General features: G+C 29.7%; 4 protein-coding genes and 1 non-coding gene across 7 annotated transcripts; 2 read left to right on the top strand and 3 right to left on the bottom strand.

The window, feature by feature from the left end:
• The first annotated feature begins 57 nt into the window (after positions 1–57).
• On the top strand, positions 58–4,031 carry LOC138184654 (transcriptional repressor protein YY1). 2 transcript variants are annotated; one of them, XM_069122779.1, is made up of 3 exons: positions 58–749; positions 2,189–2,744; positions 2,872–4,031. In XM_069122779.1, the coding sequence occupies exons 1-3, from the start codon at positions 263–265 to the stop codon at positions 2,984–2,986; spliced, it is 1,158 nt and encodes a 385-aa protein (XP_068978880.1). In that variant the 5' UTR covers positions 58–262; the 3' UTR covers positions 2,987–4,031. The 2 variants fall into 2 exon arrangements, with proteins under 2 accessions (XP_068978880.1, XP_068978879.1); XM_069122778.1 differs by having other exon boundaries at positions 2,150–2,744.
• Positions 4,032–5,060: 1,029 nt separating this feature from the next.
• Positions 5,061–6,686, bottom strand: U2af38 (U2 small nuclear riboprotein auxiliary factor 38). The gene is made up of 5 exons (XM_069122780.1): positions 6,335–6,686; positions 6,169–6,256; positions 5,860–5,926; positions 5,482–5,770; positions 5,061–5,351 (listed from the first exon to the last, which is right to left on the bottom strand). Exons 1-5 carry the CDS (start codon positions 6,376–6,378, stop codon positions 5,114–5,116), a joined length of 726 nt encoding a protein of 241 aa, XP_068978881.1. The 5' UTR covers positions 6,379–6,686; the 3' UTR covers positions 5,061–5,113.
• A 1,693-nt stretch (positions 6,687–8,379) lies between these two features.
• Positions 8,380–9,658, bottom strand: RpL24 (ribosomal protein L24). The gene is made up of 5 exons (XM_069123085.1): positions 9,501–9,658; positions 9,301–9,376; positions 9,069–9,154; positions 8,825–8,986; positions 8,380–8,558 (listed from the first exon to the last, which is right to left on the bottom strand). Exons 1-5 carry the CDS (start codon positions 9,503–9,505, stop codon positions 8,423–8,425), a joined length of 465 nt encoding a protein of 154 aa, XP_068979186.1. The 5' UTR covers positions 9,506–9,658; the 3' UTR covers positions 8,380–8,422.
• LOC138185335 (small nucleolar RNA SNORA79) lies at positions 8,629–8,757 on the bottom strand. The gene has a single exon (XR_011174585.1). It is a non-coding gene; the product is annotated as a small nucleolar RNA SNORA79 (small nucleolar RNA).
• Positions 9,659–9,913: 255 nt separating the features above from the next.
• Positions 9,914–13,593, top strand: LOC138184787 (ATP-dependent RNA helicase DDX54). Of its 2 annotated transcripts, XM_069123084.1 has the most exons (12): positions 9,914–10,083; positions 10,339–10,572; positions 10,714–11,090; positions 11,171–11,486; positions 11,576–11,786; positions 11,850–12,076; positions 12,152–12,343; positions 12,420–12,555; positions 12,632–12,821; positions 12,882–13,020; positions 13,091–13,241; positions 13,326–13,593. In XM_069123084.1, the coding sequence occupies exons 2-12, from the start codon at positions 10,378–10,380 to the stop codon at positions 13,508–13,510; spliced, it is 2,319 nt and encodes a 772-aa protein (XP_068979185.1). In that variant the 5' UTR covers positions 9,914–10,083; positions 10,339–10,377; the 3' UTR covers positions 13,511–13,593. The 2 variants fall into 2 exon arrangements, with proteins under 2 accessions (XP_068979185.1, XP_068979184.1); XM_069123083.1 differs by lacking the exon at positions 9,914–10,083 and having other exon boundaries at positions 10,128–10,572.
• Positions 13,594–14,687: the final 1,094 nt, after the last annotated feature.

Below are 14,687 nucleotides of genomic sequence, written 5' to 3'. Positions count from 1 at the left end.
AAAATGTTTCAAAAATACATACACTATTGTTAAACGTTATTACGCGATTGCTATATACAACTAATTATACGTGAAATTCATATTTTATGCGAAGAATTAAAGTGAAGACTTGAAATAGAGAGATTCGCTTTAGACGACTTTACAAAGTTTTGAATGAGCACCATTTTCTTAATCGCAGTGGTGGGAGCAGGTCACGTGATCGGTTAACTTGGTGTTCCGCTTGTCGCGCGAGTAACAGTGGCCAGCCATTTTGATTAGTAACATGGCGTCAGCGGAGATTAATATGGCGTCCTCGGACATAATAACTGAAGTGGAGATTCAACCAGATATCCAAGAGGTTGAAATAGAAACGATACCGGTGGAGATACCGTGTGAGACTGTGGAAACTACGATCGAGGGTGAAGATGGCCAGCCGATGATAGCCCTTCAAACACTTCCAGAGCCAGGACGCGAAGAAATCATACTACAGACGCAAGAGGAAATCGTCGGTAGTGATCCACTAAGCGTATATGATCAGATTCCGGTCCCGGAGAGCGATATTTATGTTGAATCAAGCCCTGGCCCATCGAAAAAAGGTCCTAAGAAGACCAAGAAAAGCGGTTCGTCGAAATTCAGATCGTCCGATCATACGATTTTTGGGGAAATGGGTTCGGAGACGAAGGCTAGAAAGTGGGAGCAGAAGCAAGTGCAAATCAAGACGCTTGAAGGTGAATTCTCAGTGACGATGTGGGCATCGGGTACCGACGACGGTAGGTTTCCTATTATTTATTTTTCCTAACCTTTTCGATAATTCGGATGAAACACTGACCGAATAGATAAATTCGCTAGAGAAAAACTTTCGTAACGAGTGTATCTCCACGCACATTGTATCATACGCACTTCCGGTGGTCTCGAATCAATACCGTGCTTTTCACACGGGTTTACCAAAGAAATTAGTCGGGTCCTTTGAGTCTTTATTATCGGTGAATTCGTTGACAGTTTACGTTGTTTGTTTTGATCGAGGGAACGCCATTATGCTACCAGGGGGCAGCCATATTTTGAAAATGGCTTCTTTTACGTGGATCTGTCCTGTTGAATGATAATGGCGGAGCTGTACTTACAGCAGAATTGACAAAGCTCTACTCTCTTACGTTATCTTTGTTTTTTTATATGCACATTATTACCTAATTTTTTACCATTTTTTCATCATTGTATTAGACTAATTAAATTCTTATTTAAATAAACACGTAATTTATTGTTTTTATGCATAAAATTACCTAGAAAAAATAGATTGATCCTTCCAAGTATGAAACATTCGGTCTTCTTACGTCATTTCATATTATATACCTACATTTCTTCTTAAATGTTTGCAATTATTGAATCTATTTAAAAGATTCAAATATATTTTTATTTCCCTTCATTAAGATTATATGTTGTCAAATAAAAATAAATAAAAAGGTATGAAAAGAATTGTAAAGCAGATCAGCAAATATGTAAATTGTTTTTATCATACCTGAGTATTATATAAATCGATAATCAAATTTATTCATATTTAATATATCTTAAAATAACCATATATATTATAAGAAAGAAATCAAGAATATTTTTTTTCAAGAAATCAAAAATCTATTTTTGCTTTTAATGTATTATGGGTTATATTAATATTAAATATACCCTTTATTATACCTATGCATGGAAGAAGAATCTCAAATGTAGGTCTCTGTTATATTTTATATATTATTTAAACGATTTTTAATTAATGTTTGATATAGATATTTTATTACTAAATATGAATATAGGTAATTTTGTATATGAAAATTCATGAATTTTAATTTTCCAAATGTACGATTTGTATAAAACTTAAATTACTTGTTAACATACATTTGAATGTATATGACTTTATATATTTAAAATATGCATATATGAGTTTTTAAACAGAGAAAAAGGAGAGAGGACTTATTTTATATGAAAAATATAAATAAAGATATTGATAACATATTATGTAATCTTGCCTTTAAATATTTATCATTTTCAGTTGAAACGGTTTGTGTAAAAAATTTGTCTATTTTTAAAGTTTATTCTGCTATTATACACAAATAAAAATACGTGTTTTAAATAATTAAAAATAAATACAGTAGCTTTTGTTTGGGACTGCTTGTTGTTGTTAAAGGGAGTGTCCTATTAGCTCCTCACCTGGTGGATGTTCCAGATGAAGGCTCTAATCCAGAGCCTGATCCAGACTACACAGAATACATGACTGGTAAATCCAATGCCAAATTCAATCACTCTGGAAGCTCCATTTCCGATGGAATGCCAGGTCTTGACCTTTCGGATCCAAAGCAATTGGCAGAATTTGCTAGGCCTGGTCATAAATTGAAAGTACGCAAACCACCTGTTCTAGATGGTGTAGAGCGCACTATAGCCTGTCCACATAAAGGATGCACAAAAATGTTCAGAGATAATAGTGCAATGCGTAAACATTTACATACCCATGGACCAAGAGTGCATGTATGCGCAGAATGTGGGAAAGCTTTTGTTGAAAGTTCCAAATTGAAAAGGCACCAGTTGGTTCATACAGGAGAAAAACCTTTCCAATGTACATTTGAAGGATGTGGTAAAAGGTTTAGCCTGGATTTCAATCTTCGCACTCATGTTAGAATTCATACAGGAGACAGACCTTATGTTTGCCCATTTGATGGATGCAGCAAAAAATTTGCACAATCAACGAATTTAAAGTCACATATATTAACACATGCAAAGGCTAAGTAAGTAACCTTAATCTTTTTTTTATTCTTGATATGTTTTTCTTTCTTTCTTTCTTTTTTATTTTCTTTTTTCTTTTTTTAAGTAAAGAATTATTACTTAGTAACATGGAATATTTGACATTTGTAGGTCACGTAATGCTATTGGCAGAGGAGTACAACAAATTCAACTTCAACAACCTCAATTTGTACAAGTTGAAGTTGCAGATGTGGATAATCAACAATTCATTGTTTATGCTGATTAGCCCCCCTAACAATGATCTCATATCCTATAAACCTATAAATGGAATATCGTAATCATTAATTAGTAACGTAAACAGTGTAAATATTTTCATGATATAAGTGATGAGGGCAGGACATTACTAAAGCTGTTAGTTATCTTAAGAGAAGAAATTAATTAATCAATTTATACCTCTGTGCTTAGACGCAAAGTAAATAGATATCACAAGCACTATACTACTATAAAAAATAAAATAAAATTACACTAAAGAAGGTAGTGTATCTTCTGAGACATATAAAGTAGAATATTGCGCACTGCTCAATCTCATGTCTCGAGTCACACTAAATGATACCTAGTGCGCTCTCATAATACAACTGTATATATTTATACTTAAAGTAAAATATTGTATACAGTATATTTTGGAGAAATTCTGATGAGAATAAACTACAAAATACGTCTTTTCCGTCGGACTCAATTGTACCACTTTAATATACTTTTTACATTACATTGTAATTGTTAATAGTTATTGGAGAAAGGAAACATAAATGCGTCTACTGTGTATTATACCTTGATGTTCACAAAATATGATACATTTATTCATGTAAAATTATTTAGATGTTTTTAAGTATTGTCTAAAATTAACTGGACTCTGAAAGCATTGTAAGATCAAATGGATGAGTGTTTAATATTGACGGCATTTAGAAACACCGATTAATTTGAAAGATGATTCACATAATATATTTTATCCGTGATATTCACGAGTACATTATGATGTGCATGTACATCAATGCAATGATGTTACGAAGTTGTTAAAGAGTTCGTATCATTTCAAAGTAGGAAGCAATAGTTTATAGGTAGAACTATAATATTGATTGTATTAAATGGCGATTGCGTGCATCCCATTATATCGTTATTCATTAATATTCGCATATCACGATTTTGTACATGTAGCTACGACGTTGAAACATAATTCAATCTATATATTATTTCTAGAAGTATTTATACGAAAAATTTGGATAATTTATTTAATCACATAAAGTATATTCTTTCATTAAATTTTTTTGCAAATATTCACTTTATTTTTTATAATTGTAAACACAAATTTATTACAGTGGAAAAAATTATTACCAAAAGTATTTCTTAAAAATTCGTTTTCCAAAATATTTTAAACAAATGATTTGTTATAGCAATCCTGACTAGAGTCAGCTTTTATTTGGTTTGTATATTCTAGTGAGTTTTTGTACTTTTATTCTTGTAATAAAATATTAAAAAGATTGCTAGACATGAGTACAACAGCAATTTGGCCTATTATAAATGATGTTTATAGAAAGATATTTAAGAAATATTTATAGAATCTTTTGTGTCTAATGGGAAAGCTAGACATTTGTTTAAAATTTAATCTTATAATATTTTATCAATAAGAATTCTTTATTCATTTTTATATTATGAACATTCAATATAATTCTTTGCATACTGTAATAATTATTGCTTCCTGCTGGAAGTAATGCTAAATATAGTTTGAGGTATATAAAAGTAATTTGTGTTTGAGTATTACTGATGTGCTAGTGTTATGTACTAACATTTTAAGTTAACCAATGTATTTAAAAATAAGGTTACGTCATTTTTTATTTTTTATTTTTATTATGACACATGCAAAATTTTTTTCATGCTGTGATAATTTTATACAGTTATGGTGTTTATATATAAAGATTCAATGATCATTAGAGATTTATATATATATATATTCATTTTACAAGCACGAAAAGTATATCTATTTTACAAATTCAAATTATAAAAAATTATTGAACGTCAATATATAATTTTTATTACGGGATAGTTTCCACTATCATTTTAGAATTATGTATTAGGTAATTATATATCATTTAATCTTTTGACCATATCTTTAAAGTACTTATGTATATATCAAACTTTATTTTAAGAGAAGTATATCTCCATATCTACTTTCTTGAATTTATTGTTTAAAAGAACTCAATGTGTTTAAAAATGAAATACATATTTGACAGATGTTTATGAATGAAAATTTAGAAACATCTTAACAAACACATTATTTTTGACAAAACGGTCGTAAGAGAGATAAGTAAATTTGAATCATTTTATTATCAAGGATTATTACAATTGAAAAATAACATAATTAATACCTTCCAGATCGTCCATCTCTACCTTTATCATCTCTACCTTTTCGGCGATCTTTGGATCTGGATCTTCTGTCACGAGATCGTGATCTTCGCTTACGATCACGGCCACGGGATCGCGATCGTGATCTTGATCGTCCTTTACCACCCTTTTTTCTGCTATATAAATAACGTCGTAATTCTCGTGAAATAGGTTTCAAATGCATGAAATTACAAAATCCTGAACGTGTGCATTCTCTGCAAAAACGTCGAACTTCTTTTTTAGTAACAGGTATTTTATATACTTAGAAATGAAAAAAATGTCAAAAAAATTAAATTTGTATAATTCCTTAGATTTACTTTCTACTATTTGATAGTAATTACATACCCCATTTCATATTGACGACAGCAGGCTTCTCTAAAATCAGTGACTGGAGAAAGTTCTGCATAAACTGGTCTTCCACCAAACCATCTATTATTCAAGTCATTTACAGCCCTTTCTGCATCTTCTTCTCTTCGGAATTTAATGTAAACATTCCCAACTAAGTGATCCCCAAGATTATCACACACATTCATTTCTTCTATTTCACCATATTTATCTTCACATTCAACAAAGACATCTTCAAAAAAATTGTCATAATGTTCCTGCATTTCTTCATCGGAGACATTTGCCACCACTACAAAATAATGATTATTAATTATGATTGTAGAAATGACTATCTTCAATATTGAATAATGACATAAATTTTATCTATAATATACTTACGATGAGATCCATCTGCACTTTTTGCTGAATTTTGAGGGTTTACATAAAGGTTTTGCAACAAACATGTCTAAAACAGTTAATTATTTTTGTTATATATTTTTTGTTAATTATTTGAATTACAGTTATTTACTTGAAATGATATGTATGAATAATTGTATTTATATACTTTATATAAATGTATTTATTACTAAGAAACTTAATTTAAAAACAAAATTTTCTATATAAAAAGATACATAAAGCAATAAAACACTACTTAGTAATGTTAAGAAGAGTTTGAAAGAAATTAAAGGTTAATTAAGATATTTTTACCTGACTAAAAGTTGGCTTGTTATGAATTCGAGAACATCTATCTCCATGTCGACAGGCACCGATTTTGAAATAAAATGAACAATTTACTCTAAAAATAAAGGACAATAATATCGTTGATTTTAGTTTGGAGAATGCTATTCAACATAAACTTAAAGATCCAACTTACTTGTCTTTCTCTGTACCGAAAATTGATGCCAGATACTCTGCCATTCTTCGTCGTCTGTTAGTATTTCTAAACGATAAGACTCAATGTTTTGTGAAGCATGCAAGAACTTGGCTTGTCACAACATATACAACGTTTGCGTGTAGCTCTGATCCAAAATGGCGGTATCATAAAAGAATTGCTTAATAGGTTTGTCAGTAATTGTACACGATTTCAAATTGTATCTCTAGAGGACGCGCAGAGTTTATATACTGAAGTATGAGCATAGTCTAGATACAGAATAGACTTGATATGCAATACTTTTTCGTGTCCCACTTTTTGTGACATTATCGATTAAGCATAGTGGCAAAGAGAAAATCTTTCTGGTAGTTATTTGAATTAAAACTAAATTCTCGTGTGACTAGTAATGGGAATCATACGCAACAGTTATTCTTATTCCAGAAAATTACATACTACGAATAATTATATAGTATACGATCGTGCTATAAACAATTTATCCCTATGCTATGATCATAGTCACAGAGCAAATAAAAATGATGAAATTTTGTGGGGTTTTAACTAGATTGAGTTTAAGTTTAGTTCTAAGGTAAAATTATTTATATTTATTTTACATTCACATTATTTATAGTTGTTTACGACACCTTTTTGTGATATTTTGCTTGTTTAAATAGTTCTTTTTAACATATTAAAGTTTAAAAAATATCAGAGATACTGACCAAATTTCTCATTATTACCAGACTTTACATGCCAGTGTCGCCATAAGTTAACCGATGTATTAAAGGAAAGTAGCGCGAAGTTTATCAAATCAAATGTATAAGAGACTAAAATAATAGTGCAATACAACAATGCATTATTATGTACACAATATATAGTACGACATAAATGATAATACAATACGAACTACTTAAAATTAAAAAAAGTTAATTGGAGGACATAAAAGTAGTATTCGTGAAATAAGTATGTAATATAAATATTTAACACGTTGACTGCCACGACACTCGTATTCGGGTGTCGCTTATTTGACTACTTGAAGTCAATCGGTAGGTATTTGAAAAGATATTCCATAATAATAAAACTGTTGAATTGTTATAAAAGTAATACGAAAATGGTTCATTAAAAAAATTATTTATAATGTAAAACTTTAAAGCATTCTATACATAGCTGAGGTTGGTCGGGACAATTTGAACAATAAGTCGTTGTTTTCTTCAAATTCTTTTGTGCCTTTGTTCGGTCCATTCGACGTCTTTTATTTGCATAACATAGTTTTCATGTCTAATGCTTCTTCCGGAATCATTTTTCCGAACGGCGATATTATGCTGACTCCGCCGAAGACAAGGATTTTTTGTATTTTCCGACAACCCTGATAATTTTGCAACTAATAATTGTCTAAATATTCTAATATTTATATTCTTCCTTGTTGCAATTTTGTAAACCGTCAAAGCGTTTACAACAGAAATTCCCAGAAGGAGTTGAATGTAAAGTTTTCTGTACCATTTGATTCCTTTTCTAATAGTGGTGGCATAAGAAACCATTTGGTCGGAATAATCTATACCACACTTTCCTTCATTATATTCAACAACAGCTAGTGGTTTTAATGTTGCGAAAAAACGAAACGAGAGATCAGTAATGAGACCACTATTTGTACGACTCGCATTACTAAAATATCGATGGGAGCACCTAGTAGAGAACGCTTGGTACTGCTGCACGCGTGGCCTGACGGATATTTCTTTGAAAACACGCGTGGCAGTCAACATGTTAATATAAAAGAAATGGAAGTAATGATCAATGAAATTTGTAAAAAGGAAAAGGGACTTCAAAATATTTGCCAACATTTTCATCGTTTGCAATCGAAGTTATGAATTAATGTGAATTATTTTACATATCTCAAAAATAGCTGAAAGTCACGTTCTTATCGTAAACTTTGTTCATCATACTACAGACCGCGATCACCATAAAAGCAAAGATGCTTACGTATGTTTACTTAGAAAAACTGAATATCTTAACATTTAATAATTTATAAAAAATATTTTTCTAGGAAAATAAATACATTTTTTAAATCTAAAGGTCTTTTTATTTATATAGTGCGGAAATTTAACGTTTTCCTCCAACACGGGGAGCTGCTTTTTGTGTTATCTTTGCAGCTTTATGTTTTGGTTGTACTTTTGCCTTAGCAGGTACAACTGCTTTCTTCGTTGCTTTTGCAGCTTTCTTTTGTTCCTTTGCAGCTCTGAAATAAAAAATATGATATATACATATTTTAATGAAATACAAGTAGCAAAATATGTACCTAGTATAAGAATTGTATGAACCCGCAAAAGCCAGACAGTGTGAAGTATATTACAATTCTGGGTGAAGCAATTCATTTATTCTAAGACAATCTGAAATCTAACATGATATGAGATATCACGTTAAAGGAACAGATGTCTATAACACCAAATTTTGTGATATAAATTGGAACAGATATATGTTTGGTTATATCTGAACAACACTTACTTAATTGCTTGTTCTCTCTGTGCTTTACGAATTTCTGGTTTCATATTACGTTTCGCTAAAATATCTGTAAGAGATGCACCTACAATCGCACGTTGGAATTTTTGAGTACGCCTTGTCCTTTTCTTCGCTTGTTCTTCTTCTTGCCCCTTTTTGTGCTTCCGTCTATAATATTAAGTTATATATTTTATAACTGCTTCTCTCTTTCCATAATGTATAAAATATTAAATATTAAAAATAAATATACCTGTATAATACAGTCCATGTAACTTTTCTTGGATTACGTCTCATTAAATGTGCGGATTCACATTTTGAATTTAAAAATGTGAACGTCTGAAAAAATATAGAGGTTATGGTTGTCAAAGATATAATCAAAACAAGGAGCTAACATTACTTAATTATAAAGAGAGTATAATAAAAATGTAATAATATGAGAACCAGCATATAAAAATCAGCTATATAAAATTTATTTTACGTACTTTTCCATCCACTTTTACCATGGTTTTACCATGGCCGGGATATATTTTATATCCGCTATATGCGCAAAGACCGATCCTGAAAAGATTGACACCATATTTATTATAAATATCTTCATTTTACAATTCCTCGAATATGTTACACCAATTTTTAATGATTGCGTTTAATTTGTCAGATATATCTCTTAAAAAAATCCACTTACTTCATGTTGAATTATGATGAAAAGATAGATTTAGCAAAATGGCCGACTACTTGTGGATACAATATGGTAGAATACGCATTAAGTGCTGCCAATATTTAAACACCAACTTCTAAATGCATTAATTTAAGTAACGATCATATAAATAGGTTTTGACTATCGCTAGGGAAAACTGTTCAACCATTGAGTCATTGATGTCTAATCGCGAAAAATCAACTTGGAAGATTAATACAGTTTACGTTCTTACGAGACAGACAGAGATGAATAAAGTGTTTCTGTCTCTTTCTGATATATTCATAACATGTCACACGTGTGCAAAATAGAAACTTATTTGTCTTCCATGTTGATTTTTTACAACTAGTTACTTTCCAATTTTCGGACGATTTTCACTAGGGTTCGTGATATGAATATGAGATCTGTTTGTATAATTATGATTCAATCAAATTAATTAGAAATTGAAAATATTAAAAGATACAAAAATATTGATGAGTGGAATAATAAATATTTAACACAAATTACATTTAATGTACAAATTTTTAACAAAAAATGCACAACGAATTTGTATAATATACGGGATTTTATAAAGGTAAACTGTTAAAAGTACTGAGTGTACTGTCTACGTTCTACCAATTTAATGTATAAAATAAAAGTGAAAATAATTTTAACATAACCACAAGTAATATTCTCTCCAATACTGTATAATAGTATTCCCTATATTGGCTGAATTTCACTTTATAGAACATAAAATCATTGACTTTTGATAATTTAACTAAAAATATTTATAATTTAAAGTTATCTTAATTGCAAAATAAAATCACGTGCTAAGCAGCTTTATTTTAAGGTTATTGTCTTACTACTGTCAGTCACTCATATCTTTAAAATGAAAGATACAAATATTGTGGGATTTGCCAACCCAGAAGAAATAAACGATAGTGATGAAGATAACGAAATTAATAACATTAAGAAGAAAGTATGTAAAAAATCAGGAGGATTTCAATCCATGGCTCTTAGTTTTCCTCTATTGAAGGGGATATTAAGGCGCGGGTACAAAATACCAACACCTATTCAAAGGAAGGTAAGCTGCATGATGTTGGTTAAAATAAATAAATTGTCTTTATGAGTTTAATTATTGATAACTTAGTGTTTTTCTTATGTGTGTATTATTTTATGTCATAATATTATTATATATATTATATAGACAATTATATTTTTATAGACAATTCCTTTAGCTTTAGAAGGACGTGATGTAGTGGCAATGGCCAGAACAGGGAGTGGAAAAACTGCTTGTTTTTTAATTCCATTGTTTGAAAAACTTAAAACAAGGCAAGCAAAAGCTGGAGCTAGAGCTTTAATTTTATCACCTACTAGAGAATTGGCATTACAGACATTAAAGTTCATAAAGGAATTAGGTAAATTTACAGACTTAAAAGCAGCTGTAATTTTGGGAGGTGACAGTATGGAGAATCAGTTTAGTGCAATTCATGGAAATCCTGATATATTAGTAGCAACGCCAGGAAGATTTCTACATATTTGTATAGAAATGGACTTGCAATTAAATAATATAGAATATGTGGTTTTCGATGAAGCTGATAGGTAATAATATATATTTCTATATTATATAATTTCTTTTCATTATAAATATAATAAATCCTAATTTATAAATTATGTTACAGATTATTTGAAATGGGTTTTGGAGAACAAATTACTGAAATCACAAATAGATTACCAGAATCAAGACAAACATTATTATTTTCTGCAACATTACCTAAGCTTTTAGTAGATTTTGCAAAAGCTGGATTAACTGATCCTGTCTTATTACGTTTAGATGTAGAAAGTAAAATACCAGAACAATTAACACTCTCATTTATAGTATGTCGCCCAGAAGAAAAGTTGGCAGTACTATTATGCTTGTTAAAAAATATTATTAAGAGTGATTCTCAAACAGTAATATTTGCTGCAACTCAACATCATGTTGAATATATTCATCAGGTATGTGTATGAAACTTACAATTTAGGATTAACATATTATATATAATGGGCTAGGGTTTATATATAGAATGATTGTATTTTATTAATAGATATTAGAAAAAGCTGGAATTTCTAACACGTATATCTATTCTAATTTGGATCCATCAGCACGAAAAATAAATGCAGCTAAATTTCACACTAGTAAAGTCCGAGTTCTAATAGTAACAGATGTTGCCGCTCGAGGTTTAGATATTCCACAATTGGATAACGTAATCAATTTTAATTTCCCTGCAAAGTCGAAGCTCTTTGTACATCGAGTAGGTAAGGAAACAAGTTAGGTTTTAAATTGTATAAAAATTTATATGTCAATAATTATCGTAATAGGTCGTTGTGCACGAGCGGGTCGTGCTGGCACTGCATACAATATTATAAGTCCGGACGAATATGCTTATTTGCTAGATTTACACCTTTTTCTTGGACGTCCGTTAAGTATTGTACCATCTTCTGGATCTATAGAAAATACAGATGGTATTGTGGGTAGAATGCCACAAGCAATGATAGAAGAAGAACTTGCAGAATTAATAAATTGGCACAGTTGTTCCACAGATCTAGTATGTAGTTTTGATAGATTTATTCAAAGAATTATTAAAGATGTCATATTTACATTCTGTTAAACTTATATATAGACAAGTATGGAAAAAGTTTGTGATAATGCATATAAACAGTATATTCGATCGCGACCTGCACCTTCATCAGAAAGTATTAAAAGGGTAAAGGAATTACACATTAGCGAGGCAGGTGTTATACCAGAATATTCTGATGTCTCTTTAAGTACTACAAACTTATTATCAAAAATAGTCAATTATAGACCTCAAGGAGTATGTATATTCATACAATTTATATCAATTATATGTTATAGTTATATGATATTTAATTATTAAGTATTTGTTATAGACGATATTCGAAATTGGAGCCAAGGCATCATCTATTGATTATCAAGTTATGAAAAAAAAACGGACGTTACATAAAGAAAATATTATAAATTTTCACAGAAAAGCAGATAAGGTAGAAGCTAAAAAAAGTGCAGAAGGTAAATTCGCAATTTAATAAACTAATGCGAATTTCATTTGTATAGTTTTTATTTAATAATTGATAATATATTGTAGATTTACCGAAAAAAGTGTATCTTCCATCGAGTACAACCGATGAAATTAATGAAGCATTTAATACGGTTGTACTTCCAAAGAAAAGGAATCTCGATGATTTATATAAACCTAAAAAGAAAAAACGATCGGTAATACGAGACGAAAATTTTTTTATTCCATATAATGCTCCAGATAAACATACAGAGGAAGGGTGAGTCTTTAGTAAAATAGTTGTTTTTAATGCACGCTATATTTAGCCATATTTTTACAGTTTAGCAGTTAATTCATTTAATACGGAAGCAGATAAGGTACAAATGGATTTAACTGCTGATAATGAAGAATCTCAACGATTTCAAGCACAGATTAAAAAATGGGATCGCAAAAAGAAAAAAATGGTTACTGTTAATAGTGTACGTATTTTACATCATTAAACATTCATATGAAACAAAATATTTCAAGGAAATATATGCTTTATTACAGGAACGAAAAGTTAATAAAATACGAACAGAGTCTGGAGTTTGGATACCTGCCAGTTACAAATCAAATCGTTATACGAGTTGGAAAGAAAAAAGCAAAGTCGATGTTACAAATGACGATGACAGCGAAGAAGAACCTTCACAAATGCAGAAGTGTATGTGAAAATAATATTTGAATTAATTATTGTTTAAGCTTAAGTGGATACGTCATGTATATATTTATTTTCTATGTGTTTCAGTGCAAACAACAGCTAATACACATTGGGCGCGGCACAATCAAAAGTTAAAGGAAAAGATTAAAAGGAATATGGAATTGAAACGTCCAGAACAAATTCTAAAGGCGCGTAAATTGCTTGAACAAAGACGTAAAAGAAACGGCCGAAAAAATCGAAAAGGTCAGAAGAATAGTAGAAGGAAACATTAGCAGATGATTTTTATATCGATATACAAATAATAAATATCTATTGCATATATTTTATAACATAAATGATTATTTATAATGATGAATTATTTTTGTCGTCTATGTCGTTTATTTTCCTGCCCCATACATTTCAACTTTTAACAATTATATATTTATCAATGTATAAAATTTTGTTTTTTAATAATTCTATATATATTTTTTCAATAACTTCAGAAAATGAAGTAAATGAAACTATGCAAAATCAAAAATAATAGATCGCAGAACGATTATGAAGTATTATACAATTTGTGAAGATTTCCATTGCATCATCGCAATTCCCTTGCATAATTGTTGGTTCTACGTCAGAAGCTTATTACGTGTAGCTGATCGGTGGTTTCTACGAAATAATGGAAGCCTCAGAAAGTTGCACGAACTAAGAAAGGCACTTATCTTTATGGTAAAAGTCATCTTAGTGATGAGCCAAAAAAGATGAAATCAACAAATATCTTCAAATATAAGTACTTTGTATTTTTGTATTTTATTTTAAATAATTTATTAAATCTCCTATAACAAACATTCAATGCAATTATTATTAGAAAGGAAGATGTTATTAGAAGAGGACATAGATTATTAAAACTGTAATGGTATTTAATTTTTTAATTCTGTTGATTTACATAATTATTTTATCTTCCACTAAATAGTTATTTACGGAATTCCAATAAAGAAAAATTAGTAATTAATCGTTTAATATTTTATAAATAGAAAAAAAATATTATTTCTAATTACAATTATTTCTGCATACATGATATTTAGTGCATATTACATATATGTTACATTCGTATCGCATTTCATGTATTAAATATGCAATTCATGTAGAAAAAAATGTTTTTTTATCTTTAGATAGAATATATTACTTTTTCGTCTCAAATTTATGCATTATTAGACATTAGTGATTTGCGATACTATAATAGATAATGAAGTAAAAGGAGAGAAAGGAAACCACCATACACACCATAGCTCTCTTAGTGAGTCATAGATGACAACTGGTTTTTTGTTGGAATATAAAATGCTGATACTGGAACAGTATGAATCATTTAATGCTGATCATCGCTTATTTATATATATGTATCATCATATTCAGATATACTATGTATATCACTATTATATGTTATACTGCTTTCTATATATATCGAGCTTTCAC

Source organism: Bombus flavifrons, chromosome 11 (assembly GCF_040668555.2).
Source record: "Bombus flavifrons isolate JBK064 chromosome 11, iyBomFlav1_principal, whole genome shotgun sequence".
Taxonomy (NCBI): Eukaryota; Metazoa; Arthropoda; class Insecta; order Hymenoptera; family Apidae; genus Bombus; species Bombus flavifrons.
Note: the sequence above shows the minus strand (reverse complement) of the source record. Positions and strands in the feature narration are given on the sequence as shown.